Source organism: Lichtheimia ornata (genome assembly GCF_029851405.1).
Source record: "Lichtheimia ornata isolate CBS 291.66 chromosome Unknown scaffold00034, whole genome shotgun sequence".
NCBI classification, from domain to species: Eukaryota; Fungi; Mucoromycota; class Mucoromycetes; order Mucorales; family Lichtheimiaceae; genus Lichtheimia; species Lichtheimia ornata.
Window position 1 is genome coordinate 334,401 of NW_026695354.1, and position 18,255 is coordinate 352,655.

Below are 18,255 nucleotides of genomic sequence, written 5' to 3' on the forward strand. Positions count from 1 at the left end.
TGTAAAATGGCACACACCCTTTTGCTATACGTGAGGATCATTTCTTTTATTTACGTGTACCGATTGTCTATCGTGAGGGTGATGATGACAATGGGTGGATGGTGTGTGTGGGGTCATTGAGTGGCCTCAGTGTAATAGCAGTAGGGGGATTTAAACTTGGGTGACAGCAGCTCCACGACTTGAGACAACGCTTCTCTTCTCCTTCTCCCTTCAACTCCAATCACGGTATCCCCATCATTCTAGTGCTCTTGTTGGTTGTGAGTTATCAATGTAGTTCTGAACACTGTTAGGCAGGGAGTGCAGCGGGTTGTTGTAGCCTTGGTGATATCGTCGCTCTTCTTGTTTGTTGTCCATGCCGATCCACGCTTGGTGCACCAGGTACATTCAAAGCCCATTGTTGAAGCAGAACTTGTTCCATTGACGTGTTAGCTTGTATAGACGGCAAGGGTCATCTACATTGGCTCATTAGCTCGCTCCTTGTTTCAACTCAAGTACGCTGTACCATTTCGGTTTCCTGTAACCAACAACAAAGGGTCTTTATGTATCTAAAAGAGGCAAGTGCAGTGAACAAAGGCAATGAATGAGGATGTTATTGAAAAGGTTCTTGGTCAGGTAATGCAACTTTGGGGCATGCTATCTCTTTGGGTTCGACTCCCAGCCTGTACCTTTTGTCCATTTGGCACCACCGCACAACAGAGGGCTGTTCTCGTGATATGTATGTTGGTGATTACTCTTTGATGATTGGGAAGGCGGGATCATTCTTTGATTTGGAGAGGATGAACGAATACAAGTATGAGCTCATGGGAATTATGAAAGTGATGGCACCGAACGGTGATTTGGTTACCTGATTCCTGCAAAATTGCCTTCTTCCACAGAGATGGCCACCCAAGGTATTATTGAACATCATCCTCCCAATACCAGATTTATTAATGTGCCTGTTTTACTTTCAAAGATAACGATGGAATGTGGATGATATCGATGACCACGACAATGACACAACAAGCATGGTTTACTCTTCTCTTGGCAAGACTCTGCTGCTTGATGAAGTCCTGCATCTCATTGGCACCTGAAAGGAAGCGTTCAACATTCCATTCACATGTCATTCTTTTCTGCTTGTGTCTTGATTGGAAGATTCTCACGACGGCGGCAACTATTATCATCGCTTTTTCAGCATCCCCACACAATCGCCCAGCAACTACCTCTTTACAAACTTTATGGGGGCAAATCCAATGGAAATCTAGTCATGGAATGCAAGCTATTGAATTACGGTTGGCCCAGATGGATACCGCACACCACAAAGATCGTCTCTCAGCTGATCAGCATCTGCCAAAGCTACCCGTGGGCGGTTCATTATATACACGGAGGTGATAAAGTTCATGAAGGTAAGAGAAAGCAAAACACGTGGACTACAAGCAAGATAGTAATGGGTCGCTTTGGAAAAGATGGTATTGGATGGCGATATCACCATGGCGTTGAAGAGGATCAAGTCGATTGGATATGTGCGCATCCTGTTTGAAGAAGACATACTATGTAAGCCGATGTACACGCTGCCAATACTGAAAAATGTGCTGACCTGTTTCAAAACCCCGTACGCTGCTAGATCTTTTGCGATGTACGCATAGTTTGGCTTGATACAACAAAAGAACCTGCAGGGAGAGATGGATGGACCTACAAACGTCTCCTTTCCTATGAATGGATTGATCTATCAGCTGTTGGCGCTGCAGCTCGTTCGACCTAGCACTCCAAGATGTTGATTAATCAAGTCATCTATCACAGCCTCCTTTTCTTGTATGGACAACAATTCCCACGCCCGCGCACGTATAAAGAAGGCTGTTGTCACCAGCATTATCATCAGCATCTCTTTCTTTTATTTGCTTGTGTATTTGATCAAGAGTTCCATCGCTTTGTAAGTATCAATGATAAGTTTTCTTTGCTATCCAATAGAAGGATACTGTACTCATTCAACATTCTCAATTAGTTCATTATAACTGATGGCCATTGTTGTCTTTGTGTGATCTTTGACCCCATTCCCTGATGGATCCTTTGTGGTATGTGTGATTATGTATTCCCTTTTGTATAAGTATCCATGTTTCTAGCTTGTATATTGATATGTGTTTGTTTAGTGATTTGCCTTCTAAAAGAGTTATGCGGCGATATCTATATACCTGGGAACATGAGTACAGATTATATCTATTATATTGCACTCATACGAAGATCATGTCACCGTTTTGTCAAAATTGTCGACATGCGAGTTTTCGGTGTATGAGGAGTTTTTGTGAAGCAAACAACAAGACCGACCACGGTGGTACGGCAGATGAAGGCGAACGATAATGAAGGATTCGAAGAGTGGCTCGATTTGATCACAACAAACCGACGACATATATCCACCATGATTTTCCAAGAGACATCCCTGCAAGCCAAGGAAGCCAAGGCTGAACCACCCCTCCTACAACAGTTCGCTTATTGCGATTTTTCCCATCGGGTTATCATCTCCTTGTATAACACCTCTCAAGGCACTTATGACAATGGATCTTTGCATGGACATACAGGAGTGTTGGCGAAAGGATGGCTGCTATTGTATTTCGATATCAGAAAGGCATACAAGCATGTATGCATGATCGTGATAACACGACGTATATGCATTATGGGTACATTCAACACCAATCAAATCAACCAAGCCGAGATTATTTCATCGAATCAAACCATTCATGAATAACGTCAACGACAACTTATGACATGATCTCTTATTCGGCTCGTCACCTCACTTGTTGGTGCCCAACCCATCCTGATGCACCGGATTTTTGATGAACGGGGGTGGTCTCGCTACTACACGTTCCTAACCGATGAACGTAACGATACACTGAATGGTAAGGGCAATGGCTACGCAACCCATCAGAAGCGTACAACATACAAACCGGACATGCCACCGTACATTGTCGTCGAACGAAATATGGAAGAAAACAACAACGTAGTAGTAGAGCTTATCGAATAAAAAAACGACTTTATCGCTCTATTATGTATTCCAATGATTATTATGGTTCTAATGGCAGTCGCATATGATAATGGGCAACGTCGTATCGGTAAAAGACCTCTTCATTATCAATGTGGAAGCCCAAGTGCTTATAGAAATCCACCTTGAAATGCTGCGCACTTAGGGTCAATGCTTGAACGCCTCGTGTCTTTGCACATTCAATGACAGCTTGTACCAAAATCTTTCCATAGGAACAACCCCGAGCATCTGACAAGACAGCCAATCGACTCAAGATGGCTACACCTTCTTCATCATTGATATGCATTCGTACTGTACCTACGGGTACTTTTTCAGCTCCTGCTCCTTGCGAATCATCACCATCCACGGTATTGGCAATAAGCAAGAAATGGTCGGCAATAGGATCAATGGGTCTACAGAGATGAAGCATGTTGTTGATATGCAATGCCAGCAATCGGATACATGAAGCATTATTGCGTACTCGTTTACTTCGATGTAGGCCGGGTATTTTTGCTCCACAATAAAGACTTGGTAGCGTACATCCATGCATTTTTTCTTATCCGATTCAGAGGTAGCGAGTAAAACCTCATGATTGTGATAGCGGCGGGTCATGATGTTAAAAGTAAAAGAAGAAGAATGATAAAAATGGATGATGATGCACCTTCACATTATCTTGACGCTGACAGGATGATCATCGATGAGTCACACACAGTACGTTGCGTGGTAGCATTAGCACCTCCGAAACTTCGGAAGAATGAAGCGCGCAGCCCCTTGTGGATATACATGGCTTCTTGTCATGAAAGCATTGTTGCATACAAGTACGCCTTCCCCACGATGAGCTACTTTTAGCATCCTTGTTTCTTTTACGACGTGTCATGATGCGACAATGAAACACTCAAGGATTGCATGATACGGGTCTTTATTCTACTACTAGTGGATATGGTCTATGTTTTGAATTCTAGTGTAATCCTTGATCCCGGAAGGTGGGGTATCCTTTATTAGCATATGCAAGATAAGAATCCATATAAAGACATGGTACGATCGGATCCTTGGATCACTCAGCGAGTGCGGTGGGATAATGAACATCAAATTGTGTCTCCGCGTCATGTGCGCTCTCATCTTCTTTCATGTACACAGGTAATACATATCATATAGGAACAACCACCCACCAAAAACGACATTCCTGACACGCAACTTGTAGACTCTGATCCCGATTACCGATCCACAAGGACACGATCAGGCATTCCACCGCCTTCTTCACGAGACTTTGAACGCGTTTCTAGTCGCGATCATCGATGGGATCGATCCCAGCAACAACAACACCAACAACGCCGCATGCCGACGCATCACGATCGACCACGACCCATGCCCGTAGATATGCGCATCAGCACAGACTTTATACAATGCAAGCCTGAGCAACGACTTGGTACTGATGATTTGGTGGCTACTATTCGTATCAAGACTGGTAGTGCTGTAAGTTTTTGCATATCCTTTTCCATGCCAGCAAGATCACTCTATTCACATACACTTTCACTCTTTCTCCTAGGCAAGTGGACTCTTTTGGGATATGCCAGAATTGACGGATCAACTCACACGTTTACGAGTAAGGAAGGATGGTTACTTTGGGTGTATTAGTGTATATGCTAACCCAGGGTTTTCTTCAGGAACGTGTCAAGGATGCCACATCCGAGGCTCGTGGCAAGAGTAATCCTTTTGAACGTATCAACAAGTCGATCTTTATCAATCGTGCTGCGACAAAGTTGGCTGCCTTGGATGCTACCTTTGGTTTGACACGCACACAAGGCAATGAGGTATGTATATGGATAGAAGGATGGGACCTGCATGTATATGAATGCCAACCCCCCTTTGACATGATCTTTAGACATTTACATTTGCCGATCTTTGTGGTGGCCCGGGTGGATTCACAGGTAAGTCAAGATTGGAAATAGGCTTGGATTGGGTATACTCATAGGATACATATAGAATACTTGTTATGGAGAGTGCATAGCTGGGGAGGATCAGCCTATGGTTATGGTATCACCCTCAAAGCATCGCCACATGAAGATCAACTCAATTGGCACACGGACAAGTTTCGACCTGATGTACCTTTGAATTTCACCAAAGTCGATGGTGTCGATGGCACAGGTAAGTGTTCTACTAAGCTAGTGAAAGCAACGGATTAATGACATTCATTTTCTTAGGTGATCTCTACCAAGATGCCAATATCCGAGAATTTGGATCCATTGTACAACAATACACGCGTGATCGAGGTGTTGATTTGGTCGTTGCTGATGGTGTAAGTGATTGACATGGATGGATGGATGGATGGATGCGTTGATATGGGTATTCATGAATCATCCTTGTATCCAGGGCTTTGATTTTACGGGACGCGAAATGCATCAAGAACAACTGGCACGTCGTTTAATCTTATGCGAGATCATTACCATGTTGACATGTTTGAGACGAGGTAATTGAAGAAGAGGATAACAATGCTCCATGATCTAAGCCTTTATCATCTAGGTGGCAGCTTTGTCTGCAAGTTTTTTGACATGTCGCAACAATTCACTGCCAACCTTGTGTGGATCCTGTATCAACTCTTTGACACGATATGCATCACCAAACCACTTTCAAGTCGACCTGCCAACTCGGAGAGATATATTGTTTGCAAGGATCTCCTTACACAGCAACCTTCCCGATTAATCCAAGCTTTATCGGATCTCAATCAACGTTTTGAAAAGGAAGAGATTAGCAGCTTTATTCCTGCAGCCATCTTGGAAAGTGATGAAGAATTCGTGGACTATATCAAGATGAGGAATCTAAGGTATTTTTAAGCGAGCGGGGCGTCCTTAAAAGACCATATACACTGATGCATCGTTATGTAGATTCGCAAGCAAGCAGATTGAAGCTTTGGAAGCGCTGGTGCCTTATATCAATGATCCGTATGTCCTTTGCCCAACCATATTCACGTGATTTATATACTAATTCAACACACACACACATATGTAATAGACATCGGCCTGCTGCTCATGATCAGGAATCGATACGACGTGTCTGTCTACGAGAATGGCGTTTACCAGAGTAGTGGAGATGAATAGGATATATTTGTAAATACATTGACCAGCGTTGTATGTTGTGTATGTTGGATGGAGTGCGTGGGAAGAGGGGGAAAATGCCATGCAAAATGGTGTGCGTGTGTGTGGTACGTGTGTTTTTACGATGACGACTCCTTTTTGGCTGCATCCTTGAGCTGTTGTTCCTTGTAGGTGTAATAGAGAGAGCCACCCACCATGGCCAACACTGTAAAACCTTGAGCAGCAACTATAGAAAAGGGTTGTTGTATGAGTCAAATGATCCATCTTGACCCTGTGTCATCTTTTCATACCTCGAAGACGGAACATGTTGTTTGCATAAGCGCGGTTACCAGTCTTGACGCCCACAGTAGCAGCAATCAATGCAAAGCAAGTCAATGCCACGCCTATCGCCCATTTGTCGTTAAGTCAATGTTCAATACCAAGGGTCAAAAACATGTACCTGCTGGGACAAGGGGTTCTTCTCTAGACTTGCGTTTCATACGATCCCAAGCAGATTCACCTTCCATGGCGATTCTCATTTGGTCCAGTTCCTCTCGTGTATATGGCATAGTGTGGTGTGTGCAGCAAAGAGACGAGCTAGTTTAGATTCCCATGTTTGTGCATTTTTCTTTTCCCGCCCTCCTACATGAATGAATTCAGTGGTGTATGTTTGAAACTCTTTATGAATAATGATGCATGGATACAATAAACAATCATTCAAGTGGTAGTTTAGTCTATCTCATTGGGTCATTTAATGTCATGGTTGGCATGCGATTGATAACATATCAAAGGATGAGGGTTGCCCTGAGCGCGCTACAATATCTTCCCTTTGCCGCCCCCTCTATGTAATGACTTGTCTTTGATAGAAATGGAAAGTTAGATAGCCACTTTTGGTATAAGTTTTGGCAAGTCTTTGTTTCTGCCTCGTCATCCTCCATCATTGCCTAAACTTTACAATTCCTATCTTTGTTCGCGACTGGTCTATGGATGTTCAAAAACGGAGCGGCGCTTGTTGACGACGACGACGTCATTGTGATTTTCTCCGTTAGACATTTTTTGGTTGCCAAGTGTGTCATTCGTATGATATACATGTTTCTATCCGTAATGAAGGGAAAAGTAACCATGGCAACACAAGGATCAATGTTTATTATGTAAATACAAAAACAATGAAAGAAGAAATAGAACAATGGGAGTTGACTTTTTTAATTTTGGGTGGTGCCAACTTTACGGAGTATGATTACATACCACGTGGAAGAGGATCATACCCAATCAACTGGTAAGGAAATGACAAAAGGATGGTATGTACAACCAGCCGTAGTTTATATATAACAAGTACTGAAGTAATAATAAAATGATATCAAAGGCCGGGGGGATGAGAGAAAGATAAAAAGAGGAATGCTTGGAGATGGGGGAGGTGGACATGAAGATTCAAGAACAGAACCAATCCATGTTGGCAGTACAAAAAGCTACTCTTGCTCCTCCTTTGTCCTTGTTGTATTCAAATTGAACACCTCCACCAAAATATCCCTGAGATCGTTCAAACCAAGGTGTGCGAGCGGGATTGACGGCATGTAAACTTCTTTTGATAATGACATTATTGTGAACCAGCACAACAGCCATACCCATTACACCTGCCACTCCATTGGTTGTCGTTGTTGTTGTCGTTGCTGATGATGGCGGGTGAATTCTCACCCATTTGTCTTGGTCATCATTGTGAAATTCGATACGATGCTTGGTATAATGAAAGCTTGCCAATGATAGAGGTTGTGCTATGGAATAGAATTGGCCGCAGGGTTCGGCGTATGTCAAGTTGGGCAAGGGTCTGCCAGGAACGAGATAGGCTTGAAATGCAGTTGGATCCACCGTCAAGAGAACATGTATATGGCGTTCGTTAAAAAAGGGATGGGCAATTAAAAGGCGGTCAATGCAATCATCTTGGACGAGGCGAATAATGTCTTGCACTGGCAAGTGGGAGAGAATGAGCCATACAAGCTCAAGGGGCAATCGAGGAGAGATAATATCGGCCAGATGCTGGAGATTCATCTAACTCATGAGGAAGCTTGTGTGTCGAAAACAACAAGTAGTAAAGTAAAAAGAGAGAGAAAGGACGTGAGACAAAGGGTGTTGTTCGAATCGATGATGTCCTCTTTTTATATCATCATTCAAACACAGAAACATATTTGTGTCACCACATCGTGCATTTGCATGCATTTCTCGGTCCGGACCCGTAAACTTTATTCGATCGATTTACATCTCTGCAGCCAGTAATTAGCACAAAAAGATCATCAGGATATATAACCACCACCATGTACACCATTGGATGCATGCATGTCATTTGTTGTCAATCACCCATGACAACCAAAACAGGCTCGATTGTCCAAAACCAGTCTCATCACGCTGACCCAATCCGTTTGGTTGCAGCGATCATCAGCGGCGGCCACAAAGGAGAAACCATGCGGGGTGTAGATCTATACATTGGGTGACAACAGCATCACAAGATATACGTTTCGGTGTTTACGATCTTTTGGGTGAATGCACCGTTGGCCTTGTTGATCTCACCTTTCGTGTGTACATGCAGCTGCATGGTGAAACCAAGTGCTGGTTGTCACGCAATAGTTCACAAGCTAACAGCGTGCATGGTCGGTACATTGCCTACTTCCTTCACGACGACGCCTTCATCTACTAGCAGCTGCAGCAGGTCATTCTTAAGAATCCCTATCGAAGGCGTGATCGAACGTTGTTGGAGGTTGATAAAGGACGATACATGATGTAAATAACAAGATGTATAGTTGCCATGGCATTGGTGCTGATCATTACTTACTTTGTGATTCAGCAAGTTTCCCCAAAGAAAGTGATGATAAAGATGATGAATCAACAATACCGCCATATGACGTGAGTGTGCGCCTTTTTTTGTGAAACCTTTTTCGCTCATCAGTTTCATACATGCTCTGGATCTAACGACGACGAGATGATGCTGGGTTCTAGTATCGTATCCGAAATGTAAGATTTCTATTGTAGCGGAACATTGAATAGGCGGCTTTAGCAATAATACAATACTGGTTCTTTCTAGAAGATGAATCATCAGCAACGACTCCCAAGTGTATGCATTCCCTCCATCCCCATGGCTTGCTATGAAACTAATTTGGTTTCACGTGAGCATCTCGAGCTGAGTATTCTACATAGATGAGACAAGGCCAGAGCATGGAAACATTTTACTAACCAATCCACGTCCCTGCTCTTGAGCAAAGTCTTTGCTATTGGATTCAATATGATACATACCATGCGATGGATCATCCTATGCCGGAAACAAGTACAGCGACCAGCTTTCATTTCCTTCATTATGATGTATAACACGTTTGAATACGTTGGCCATAACACGATTGCGCAATGTTAAAGAAGATGCATGGTGCTCAACTTTAATGTGGAAACCACGATTACGCAATGCCGGTGAAACCTGATAGCTGATATCAAAGGTGATCGGATCATCATCGCAGCTTGCCGAACATGCATACCAATATTAAGAGTAGGTTGACAACAATGGCAAGTCACTTTTGTAATAATGGGGATGCGCCTAACGCGGTACAAGTGATTGATTTCATTGATAAATTTTATCACCTGCCATAGTTTGGCCGATGTATGTGTAGACAACATTACACCTAGGCTCTTCAGACTTAATCCTGGTATCTGCGCCCCATCACTAATATCAGCTCATGCATCAATTTATCAACCATTCCTAACAAACAGAAATACCCACGCCCACCATGCACAATAAAAGAATGTTGTCGCCGCCCATCATTCTACCAGCACACGTCTCTTCCCTTGTCATACTTCTTTGGTTGCTTACAAGGCCAAATGTCCAAGGTTTGTGTGTATCGCATCTTTCAACCAGTGAACAAGTGCTGATCTTCGTGTACATTCATAGTGCTTTGTAACGTGGCCGTCATTGTGATATTGGACCCTCATAATAAGGTAAAGCCTGATCATGTTGTTTGATGAGTCACTGCTCATACGCGCTACTCCTTGTTACTTTCGGCATAGCTATCTCCTGTGATGCATCTGCTGAAATTGACATGGTGCATTTGACATGATGCAAATAGCAAAGTCCGGCCGTAACCAATACCGAATGGGCTGGGAGTCGATGCGACATGTTGTGGGTCCCACGTCTTGCAATCCAGCAATCTCTCCCTCCCATTCTTGCGGAGGTTCAGTAAACGGTGAATTCGCTTCATCAACGTTTGCTTGGTTGTCCTAGACCACTTGCGTCAATAAAGTATCTCCTATTATCAAATTTCACACAAGTCGACGGCAACCCTTCGTTACGTTCAACACCAAACTACGATTGCTTGCGGAAGGGCATGCACAAGGCCTTTTCAAACGATTTTCAAACAAGGACAGTCTCCGAAACCATTTTTCAAAGTAACTGTCATTCCATTCACATACACCCCATCTATTTCCTCCTTGCTCAATAGTGACTTTGCATAAATAAAATACTTGAAAGTAGATTCCTTGGTGGCATAAGAAATGTAGTAGGTCCTTTTAAAGGGAGGAGAAAGCCACATTGTGGCAAGTGGCGGTGGTGGGATTAAGAATCATGAGGCACTTGCATGAGCGGCAAGAGTCACTTTTGGATGATAAGGTTCTTCCGAGTTGCACAAACGACAAAATGTCGGATCTGCCACACGACACGGACACCACCCATTATCATTTGAACGGCCCGATTTACCGAAAACATTCTTTTTAATATATGTGCACGGGTTGGTTATATACAATAGACAACACTATAACAAAGGAATGTGAAGATGGGGATGAAGTGATATATATAAGAGGCACAAAGAAGGGGGGGATATGTGAAGAAATGTAAAGAGTAATAGTGAAGAAGAGGAAGGATGATAGGGAAAAGATTACACGCGACGCCAGCCGTAGCCTGAACGCATGGGATATTGCTGGGACCAAACCATCACAGGTTGTTGACGACGACGGATATGAAGCCATTGCAACAAGGCTGAAACAACGGTAAGAGCCAAAGTACCACCAAGCATTCCACGTACACCGGAGCTGGATTGTATAAGTGTGTCGACATTTCGTGCGTGTAGGAATGAAGCAACGGCTGTGGTGAAACCTGTTTGCACATACAAATCGATACCAAAGAAGATAAGGAAGGAGCCGATAAATGCAGTGGCAATGACAATCATGGGACGTTCAAGGAAAGCCATCAATACGACGCCAACGACAACGCAGCAAACAATGAGAATGGCACGACCCCAGTTGGATTGGATAACGCCATTATCAGACCATGATAGGAACCACAATGCTGCAAGGTAACCAAGCAATGCACCCAATAGATACACTGCAAGGAAGAAACAGCATGACAATAATGCACCAGCCAATAGACCTACGACCACTGATACCACAAGCAGGATCGTTTCAGTGTTGCTTCCATAATCGGGTTTTGCGTTTGTGAGGATAATGTATGCAACGTTGGCACCAACGTAAAAGCCGACAATGAACATGGTGAACTTTTGATGCACACCTGATTGGGAAGAGGAAAAAAGCAGGCTTAGTCGTGCTGTCCTTTTTGTAAAACCTTTCCACCCAAGACCACAAAGTATGCTTACCTCCCAAGAAACAAAGATATAGACCAGAGATAAAGAGAATGATAGATAAAACAACACCATGCACGGAAATAGTATGTCCAGAAACTAAAGTAACATGTTAATGTCAATGCATAGGACAACAACGTAAGGAAGAAAATGACACGTACTAGGCAACTCAATAGTATTTTCACCATCCAAAGGATCTCTGGCAACCAAAGGAAGCGCGTTTGCAGCAAGGCATGCGATTAACCAAGTCAATGTGTAAAGAGCTCTCTTCATGTTGAACAATTGCAGGAGAGAGAGGAGACGATAAAGCGACGAAAAATAAAACCAGGAGAAGTAGAAAAAAGGTGTGTCTTTATATAGTTGGCTCTGTACAACCTTAAAAGAAGCCCACCTGCTCGGGGTTTTGCTTGGCAAAGGAACAAAAGTCGGAGCACAATACAAGGAGCCGTGCCTGGTACGTGATTGTTGCTACTTTGTTTCATGCTTGTAAACTCACGCTTAGATTCACTATTTAAGACGTTGTATCCTTCCTCCCATTTTCCTTGATCAAATGCTCATTATGAAATTTAAATTTCACTTAGGTACCTGCAGCGAAAAGGAAGCATGCCACTCATGTGCCTTGGCACTGATGCGGAACGCTTATCCGGAAACGCAATCACTATTTTTAGATCCTCGTCGTCCTCCTCATGACATCAGTTGTAGAACCTACCAGATGTCTTGTTTTGTCGATTTGGTTGCCCAACGACGACTCAGCCTCTATTCTTTATATGATGATGATGGCCTTGGCATGCGGGGAAGAAGATGAAGAATACATGCATTCATCTCCCATCTTAAAATTAGATAAGATGCTCATGCATGGGGTGCATTATTGTTGTTGTTGTTATAGTCTGTGTATGTGTGGTCATTGATTTCATTCGTGATTTACACCATCGTGATCAACCCAATAAAGAAATGATTGGTGCTCATAACAGCTTGTTTCCAGACCCCCACCACTGACACACTTTTGGCATTACTCAGTCCCAAGATACTGGTGCGATTGCATTGTTCTTTGTGCGACCGGATCAATGATGTAAAACCCTGGAGAGCACAATTACTACCACTCGCTCTTCTTCATGATGTCAAGCAATTAGATGTATCTGCCAGCTTGGCAATCCCTTTTTATTTGACCATGGCAATAGATCACTCGTTTTGGCCCAATCCCAAAGCCGATTTGCCTTAATTAAAACGCCTAATTCAGCAGCCAATTCGAAATCCAAGATCGATCCAGACTTTTTTTTATTCATACAATCTCCCAAAAGCAATTAGCCACACAATGATACAAGGGAATGGTGGTGGATATAGGATCGTGTTGTTTATATATCATGTGAATAAATATCATCATCTAGTCATTGCCAATCCGTACTCCATTCTTGGGTCCGTGCGCTTGCCCAGTTGTCGAAATCGGTACTCTAACAACGCAAATTCCCTAGAATAAAATCAATCATGCGTCCTACCAACCATAGATTATCCTTGGTGTTGTCAGGCACAGAGTCCAAACGCTCAAGCTGCTCGTTAGCATAATCCTTGGGTACAATGCCTGCATCTCGTCGAATCGTAAGCACGGTCTTGACGAAACCTCGCACATATTCAGGGTGGCCTTGTATGGTGATACATTGATAGTCATCCGAAACGAATCCATGGAAGGGTGTATGAGGTGCTGTGGTAGCCAAATTGTGGAAATTGGGTGGTAATTCCTCAACATGATCTTGATGCACTTGGTGGATACGCTAATAGCATAACGATATTAGCCCTTGATCGGCGTATTTTCTTTGTCACCTTTTGATAGTTACCAAGGATGATTTATCCGTTTTCAGAAATTGCTTTCCCCATGGTGTAAGGTTGATATCAAAGACGCCAAACTAATACCCATATTACACGTTAGTGAACAGCACGTTGTATTGAATGATGACCCACACTTACCTCCCATCCTTTGGGATTTTTGACACAAGTTCCTCCACATGCACGTGCAATGATCTGGTGGCCAAAACATACACCCACAAGACGCACCTGCGAACGATAGGGCTCGGTCCTCATCACTTTGACAAAGTCGACCAACTTTAGAATCCATGGATCATCAAGGTAAGCCGATGCCACTGAACCGGTAATAACAATGCCATCGAATGTCTTGTTGTCAGCGAGGTCTTGTAGGTCTGGATACTCTTGCTTGTGAACGACGTCGAAATGCTTCCAAGAGATTTGTACATCGCGGTCTCCAATGGCTCCATTGAACACTTGAGGAAACAAATGGGGATAGTCACCGTATTTCTCCACTACTTCTTTTCGAGGGGTATCGCAAACGAGAAGAGCCAAATTCAACTGACGTGGCATGGCGGTAGAAGGACAAGGAAGTGTGTGTGTGCGTGTGAAAGAAAGAGGCGCCTCTTTAAACTGCATGATCGATCTCGGCTTTTCCCGCTCAATACCCCACGTGAGGCCATGCACGGCGCTTGTTGACGGGGCTCCTCTCCTTCCTTTACTCTTGACACCAATGCACATTCGAGGTCCATAGGCAATTGCAGCTGCCATTCATATCGACATTGAGCATCCCATCAGCAGCATCTTGACCTTCACGTTCAACAACCCTTTGTAACACGCCACGTAACACGTCAGGTGCACAACGTAAGACGCTGTATCCAAGCTCTTTGTAAGTTGCCAGTATGGAGCCATATTCTACCACGAACGACTTGTCTCAGTGCTAGGAATGACTATCGATATGCCAATAAGGATCCCAAGGATGTCTTTGGTAGTGGACGACGTAAAGCATCACTCGTACCAGCACATCCACCAACGTTTTGTATGATAAGAACGCTCAAAAGATCCATATGGTTCATCATGCGGAGGCATCATTTTCCATTACGCACACAACATTTGTCATCATCCACTACTATTGATACAGCCATGCATATCGGATGGCGTCAAATGCATCAAAGCGTTATGATGTAACAACATGCAATGATGATACGACATCACGATAGCGCACTACAGCATCAGCAGCTAGAAACACAAGATGAACGGCAACCAGTCAACTGTCATGGCAACATCCCCAAGCAACATTGACATCGTGACAAGCGTGTGGCTATGACGTACGTATATAGGAGTGTAGCAGCATCCCATATCATTTCTTCTATTAATGCGGCATCATCCATTCGCCAACCCATCTTGGTACCTCTCCCCACCACTTAGCAAGTACACGTAGATGCCTATCATTTATAAAAGAAAACGCTATTCAAGTAAAATGCTATTGAAATCTATTCCTCGTGCTGTTCAAAGATGTGGAATTTATAGATGATAGTATTGGGTAACGCTAGCAATGCACTACCGCTCTCTAGTGGCGTATTACATCACTTCTCATGATGCATGGGACCATGAATCACTCGTTACTCTAGTATAGTCGTGGCCAATTCCCACGTTGATATCTGATGTTGAATCAGGGCTGTGGATGTTATCCGAGCAAGATGATGCTATAATCAAAAGAAATCGTTTTCAATCATCACCTTCTTTGTACGGTAATGAGTACGATCGTAGTTAACAAAAAGTGCATCGGTGCGGGGTAAGTAAGCCATTACGCATGTAACACCAGCAACGTTTACTTTGGTATTTAACAACCGGTGTTGAGTGGAATGACATGATTGCATCCCAGCATCAAACTTGTGTCAAAATAAGCCTTCCCATGATAGTAGTAAGCATCACACGCCTTTGTAATGTTATGTAAAGTAGACATCATGCTGCCAGTTGTGGTAAAAAGCTACTTTCTTGGGTGCTGGTGTGGCTATTCCGCTGGATTTATTTATGTATCACAGACATTGTCAAATGTAACACACAGCTAGCAAGCGTCGATCAATTTTGTTTTGTTTGCAATTGCGTCAAGAATGTGGCAATGTATACATCCGATATGGGACATTGTAAATGAAGAAGCCTTTATTCTCTTACGTAAATCTCTAAAGAGTAGGCAAATGCAAGAGACATGCTTATACAAGAAGGCTTTGAGAAAGCTTAAAGCGATTTAATAAATAGATTGAGACTAAGTACTGTAGTATAATATTTGTACAGACACCAAATCGGATGTGCTTTGTATAGCAACAACGAAAACATTGCTATCGGTCATTACAACATCACCACAGCTACACCAACAACAACAGCAACCAAAGCCGATGTCATGGATCGGACACCGATATTGTTAGCAGCACTCTCATCCACCGATTGTGCCGAAACGGATTCATCTGAAGAAGACGAGGAGGAGGATTGTGACGAAGAAGAATCACCAGCACTTGCGGTAGAATCCGATGGCAATGAAGAAGTAGCTGCAGGGGATGAGCCACTATCACTGGATGGCGATGATGATGGTGATGGAAGAGAAGATGAGGATGGCGTATTAGGGTTGCTGCTACCGCTGCTGCTGCTTCCTCTTGATGGATCAGCAGGAGATGGAGACGAAGAATCGGTGCTGCTTGGTGCAGCGGAAGAGTTTGGAGTATCAGATGATTCTCCTGAACCAGCACCCATTGGTCCACTATAATCACCAGGCACAATACGTTCGCAACCGGCTTCACTAATTCCTCTGTTGCAATCCGATTCTGAATTCTATAGAGGGCATGAGTAGGCTGTTGTTGGCATTTTTAGCACAAGATGAAACTTACACAGCAGCGAATACAATAGGTATTAGAGGATGGCTCAATAAGGTTCACGAAATACTCATAACCAGCGCAGCTTGCTCCATCGGGTGCTTTGACGTCGTACTGTCTGTGTGATAAATAAAAGTCGTCATATGAGCGGAAAGAAAGCTATAGATCGCTGATGGTGTCCGACAACATTTTGTATGCAGCCCAATTACATCAACAATAACCCCCCCAGGGTAAAAAAGAAAAGAAAGGATGATGCTTACCCTCCACCATCAGTGGGATCCAAGTTAGCTTTACTAGGATCAATTTGACCAGTGACCTATATTAAGCATGGGAGTAAAAAACATCCATTGATGATAAGTATGATATTCACACGCAATAACAACCGAGAATAGCATACCTGAACGTAATCATCTGTAGCAACAAAATGGGCAGATTGGATGAATCCTGAAGGAATAGAATCGGCACCGGTTGCTTTTGGTGTGCTGCCCATACAAAAAGCATCAGCTTCCGTTTCAGAGTCGGCAATGAGACGATCAGTAGAATCAGTGGGAGGCAAAAAGGTGCAAAAGTTATTGGCATCAGCGACTTGAATAACCATAGCCGCTTGAGCTTGTTGGCTCACAAGAAACAATGAGCCCACAATTAGGGATCCAAGCATTGATTGAAGCATCTTTGTGATTATATGAGTGGTTTTGGGAGTGAAAGAAGGATGAGTAAAAGAAGAACTAGAAAGAAAAGGTATAAAAGAGGGAAAAAAGAGAGCGCTATTGTGTTACTACAAAGAGATCCACAGGTGGGATAGCAGGATATTCCTGGGCATTTTATACAAAACAGGGTTCACTGAGATCAAAAACACAAATAGTCCTATTGACGGTGGCACAATTGCTAATGCAAAGTGATACGAATGGTTCGTGCAGCAGCAGCTCTTACGCACACACACACACACACACACACACACACACACACACACACACACACACCCATTCGCACACACACAAAGCAATTTGGCCGACGCAATTGAGTCGTCGTCATGGCCCATAATACATCCTTTTACGCTTTACAATCCCTATTGGGTCCAGGTCATACATAGCCCATAGCGAGCACAAATATGGAACACACGCATCTAGATTGCCTTTTTATGGGTCGAGGGGAAAAACAAATGGCAGCACAATGGCACACCGCTTCCCATTGTCGCAAACTAAAAATAACGGGCCAAGGGAATAATCGTCCCGAACAGGAAGAATGGCTTGCCGTACCTATGTTCGTTGTTACCATACAACACCTTGCTGGCACTAAAATGGGAATATTCACGCTTCGTACGACTTTTACACAATCATCCGTTATAGGATATTTATTTAGTAGCAATGTCATGTCGTGCACCAAGAATACCCATTGAGAATGATCTTTGACAATGAATGTTCCAGATGGCGGGATGAAAATGCGAGACATTTTCGAGTCTTGGCTCACGTGGCCGAACCTGCAAACATTGATGGGGAGGTGTCACTGTCAATGCTGCTAAATTCAACACCAAGCGAATTACATGCTATCATTGTAAGGATTGGTAATGGTAACAAAGAAAGCGTTTCCTCGGGTAATCCATTGAACAGGGATCATCGGAATGACACCTTGGATGTTGTCGTGTCCCATTAGAGAATGAGTAATGCCTTTATTACTTGTCACCCAAACCCATTAAGGGGAATGAATCGTATTAAGGATGTCTTTTTCCTATAGCTTCTACTACTTGACCCGATAATGATTGGCTATATAGTTTGTTGACGTCTTTGCATGTATCCTTCGATCAATGTATATGGTGTCCAGGCCCTGATGATATTTTAGGGTGATACGATTGTGGATTTGTTATGGATGATACCTCCAATGATGCTTTCTAAAAGGGACATTACGTAGAATGTAGCTACTTTGAATTGCACTCACAC

General features: G+C 43.4%; 7 protein-coding genes across 7 annotated transcripts; 1 reads left to right on the forward strand and 6 right to left on the reverse strand.

The window, feature by feature from the left end:
- Positions 1–3,032: 3,032 nt before the first annotated feature.
- Positions 3,033–3,601, reverse strand: O0I10_007246 (uncharacterized protein; the record flags this gene model as incomplete). Its single annotated transcript, XM_058487264.1, has 2 exons — positions 3,033–3,402; positions 3,471–3,601. 2 exons carry the CDS (start codon positions 3,599–3,601, stop codon positions 3,033–3,035), a joined length of 501 nt encoding a protein of 166 aa, XP_058342079.1.
- A 515-nt stretch (positions 3,602–4,116) lies between these two features.
- On the forward strand, positions 4,117–6,071 carry O0I10_007247 (uncharacterized protein; the record flags this gene model as incomplete). The annotated part of the gene is made up of 11 exons (XM_058487265.1): positions 4,117–4,126; positions 4,191–4,462; positions 4,536–4,592; positions 4,654–4,800; positions 4,872–4,917; positions 4,973–5,134; positions 5,191–5,285; positions 5,360–5,456; positions 5,510–5,810; positions 5,872–5,928; positions 5,999–6,071. 11 exons carry the CDS (start codon positions 4,117–4,119, stop codon positions 6,069–6,071), a joined length of 1,317 nt encoding a protein of 438 aa, XP_058342080.1.
- Positions 6,072–6,200: 129 nt separating this feature from the next.
- Positions 6,201–6,629, reverse strand: O0I10_007248 (uncharacterized protein; the record flags this gene model as incomplete). Its single annotated transcript, XM_058487266.1, has 3 exons — positions 6,201–6,307; positions 6,372–6,464; positions 6,521–6,629. 3 exons carry the CDS (start codon positions 6,627–6,629, stop codon positions 6,201–6,203), a joined length of 309 nt encoding a protein of 102 aa, XP_058342081.1.
- Positions 6,630–7,488: 859 nt separating this feature from the next.
- O0I10_007249 (uncharacterized protein) lies at positions 7,489–8,103 on the reverse strand (the record flags this gene model as incomplete). Its single annotated transcript, XM_058487267.1, has 1 exon — positions 7,489–8,103. One exon carries the CDS (start codon positions 8,101–8,103, stop codon positions 7,489–7,491), a length of 615 nt encoding a protein of 204 aa, XP_058342082.1.
- A 2,858-nt stretch (positions 8,104–10,961) lies between these two features.
- O0I10_007250 (uncharacterized protein) lies at positions 10,962–11,933 on the reverse strand (the record flags this gene model as incomplete). Its single annotated transcript, XM_058487268.1, has 3 exons — positions 10,962–11,590; positions 11,676–11,759; positions 11,822–11,933. The coding sequence occupies 3 exons, from the start codon at positions 11,931–11,933 to the stop codon at positions 10,962–10,964; spliced, it is 825 nt and encodes a 274-aa protein (XP_058342083.1).
- A 1,175-nt stretch (positions 11,934–13,108) lies between these two features.
- On the reverse strand, positions 13,109–14,027 carry O0I10_007251 (uncharacterized protein; the record flags this gene model as incomplete). The annotated part of the gene is made up of 3 exons (XM_058487269.1): positions 13,109–13,426; positions 13,490–13,558; positions 13,620–14,027. 3 exons carry the CDS (start codon positions 14,025–14,027, stop codon positions 13,109–13,111), a joined length of 795 nt encoding a protein of 264 aa, XP_058342084.1.
- A 1,776-nt stretch (positions 14,028–15,803) lies between these two features.
- Positions 15,804–16,991, reverse strand: O0I10_007252 (uncharacterized protein; the record flags this gene model as incomplete). Its single annotated transcript, XM_058487270.1, has 4 exons — positions 15,804–16,280; positions 16,337–16,439; positions 16,582–16,637; positions 16,719–16,991. The coding sequence occupies 4 exons, from the start codon at positions 16,989–16,991 to the stop codon at positions 15,804–15,806; spliced, it is 909 nt and encodes a 302-aa protein (XP_058342085.1).
- Between the last annotated feature and the right edge of the window lie 1,264 nt (positions 16,992–18,255).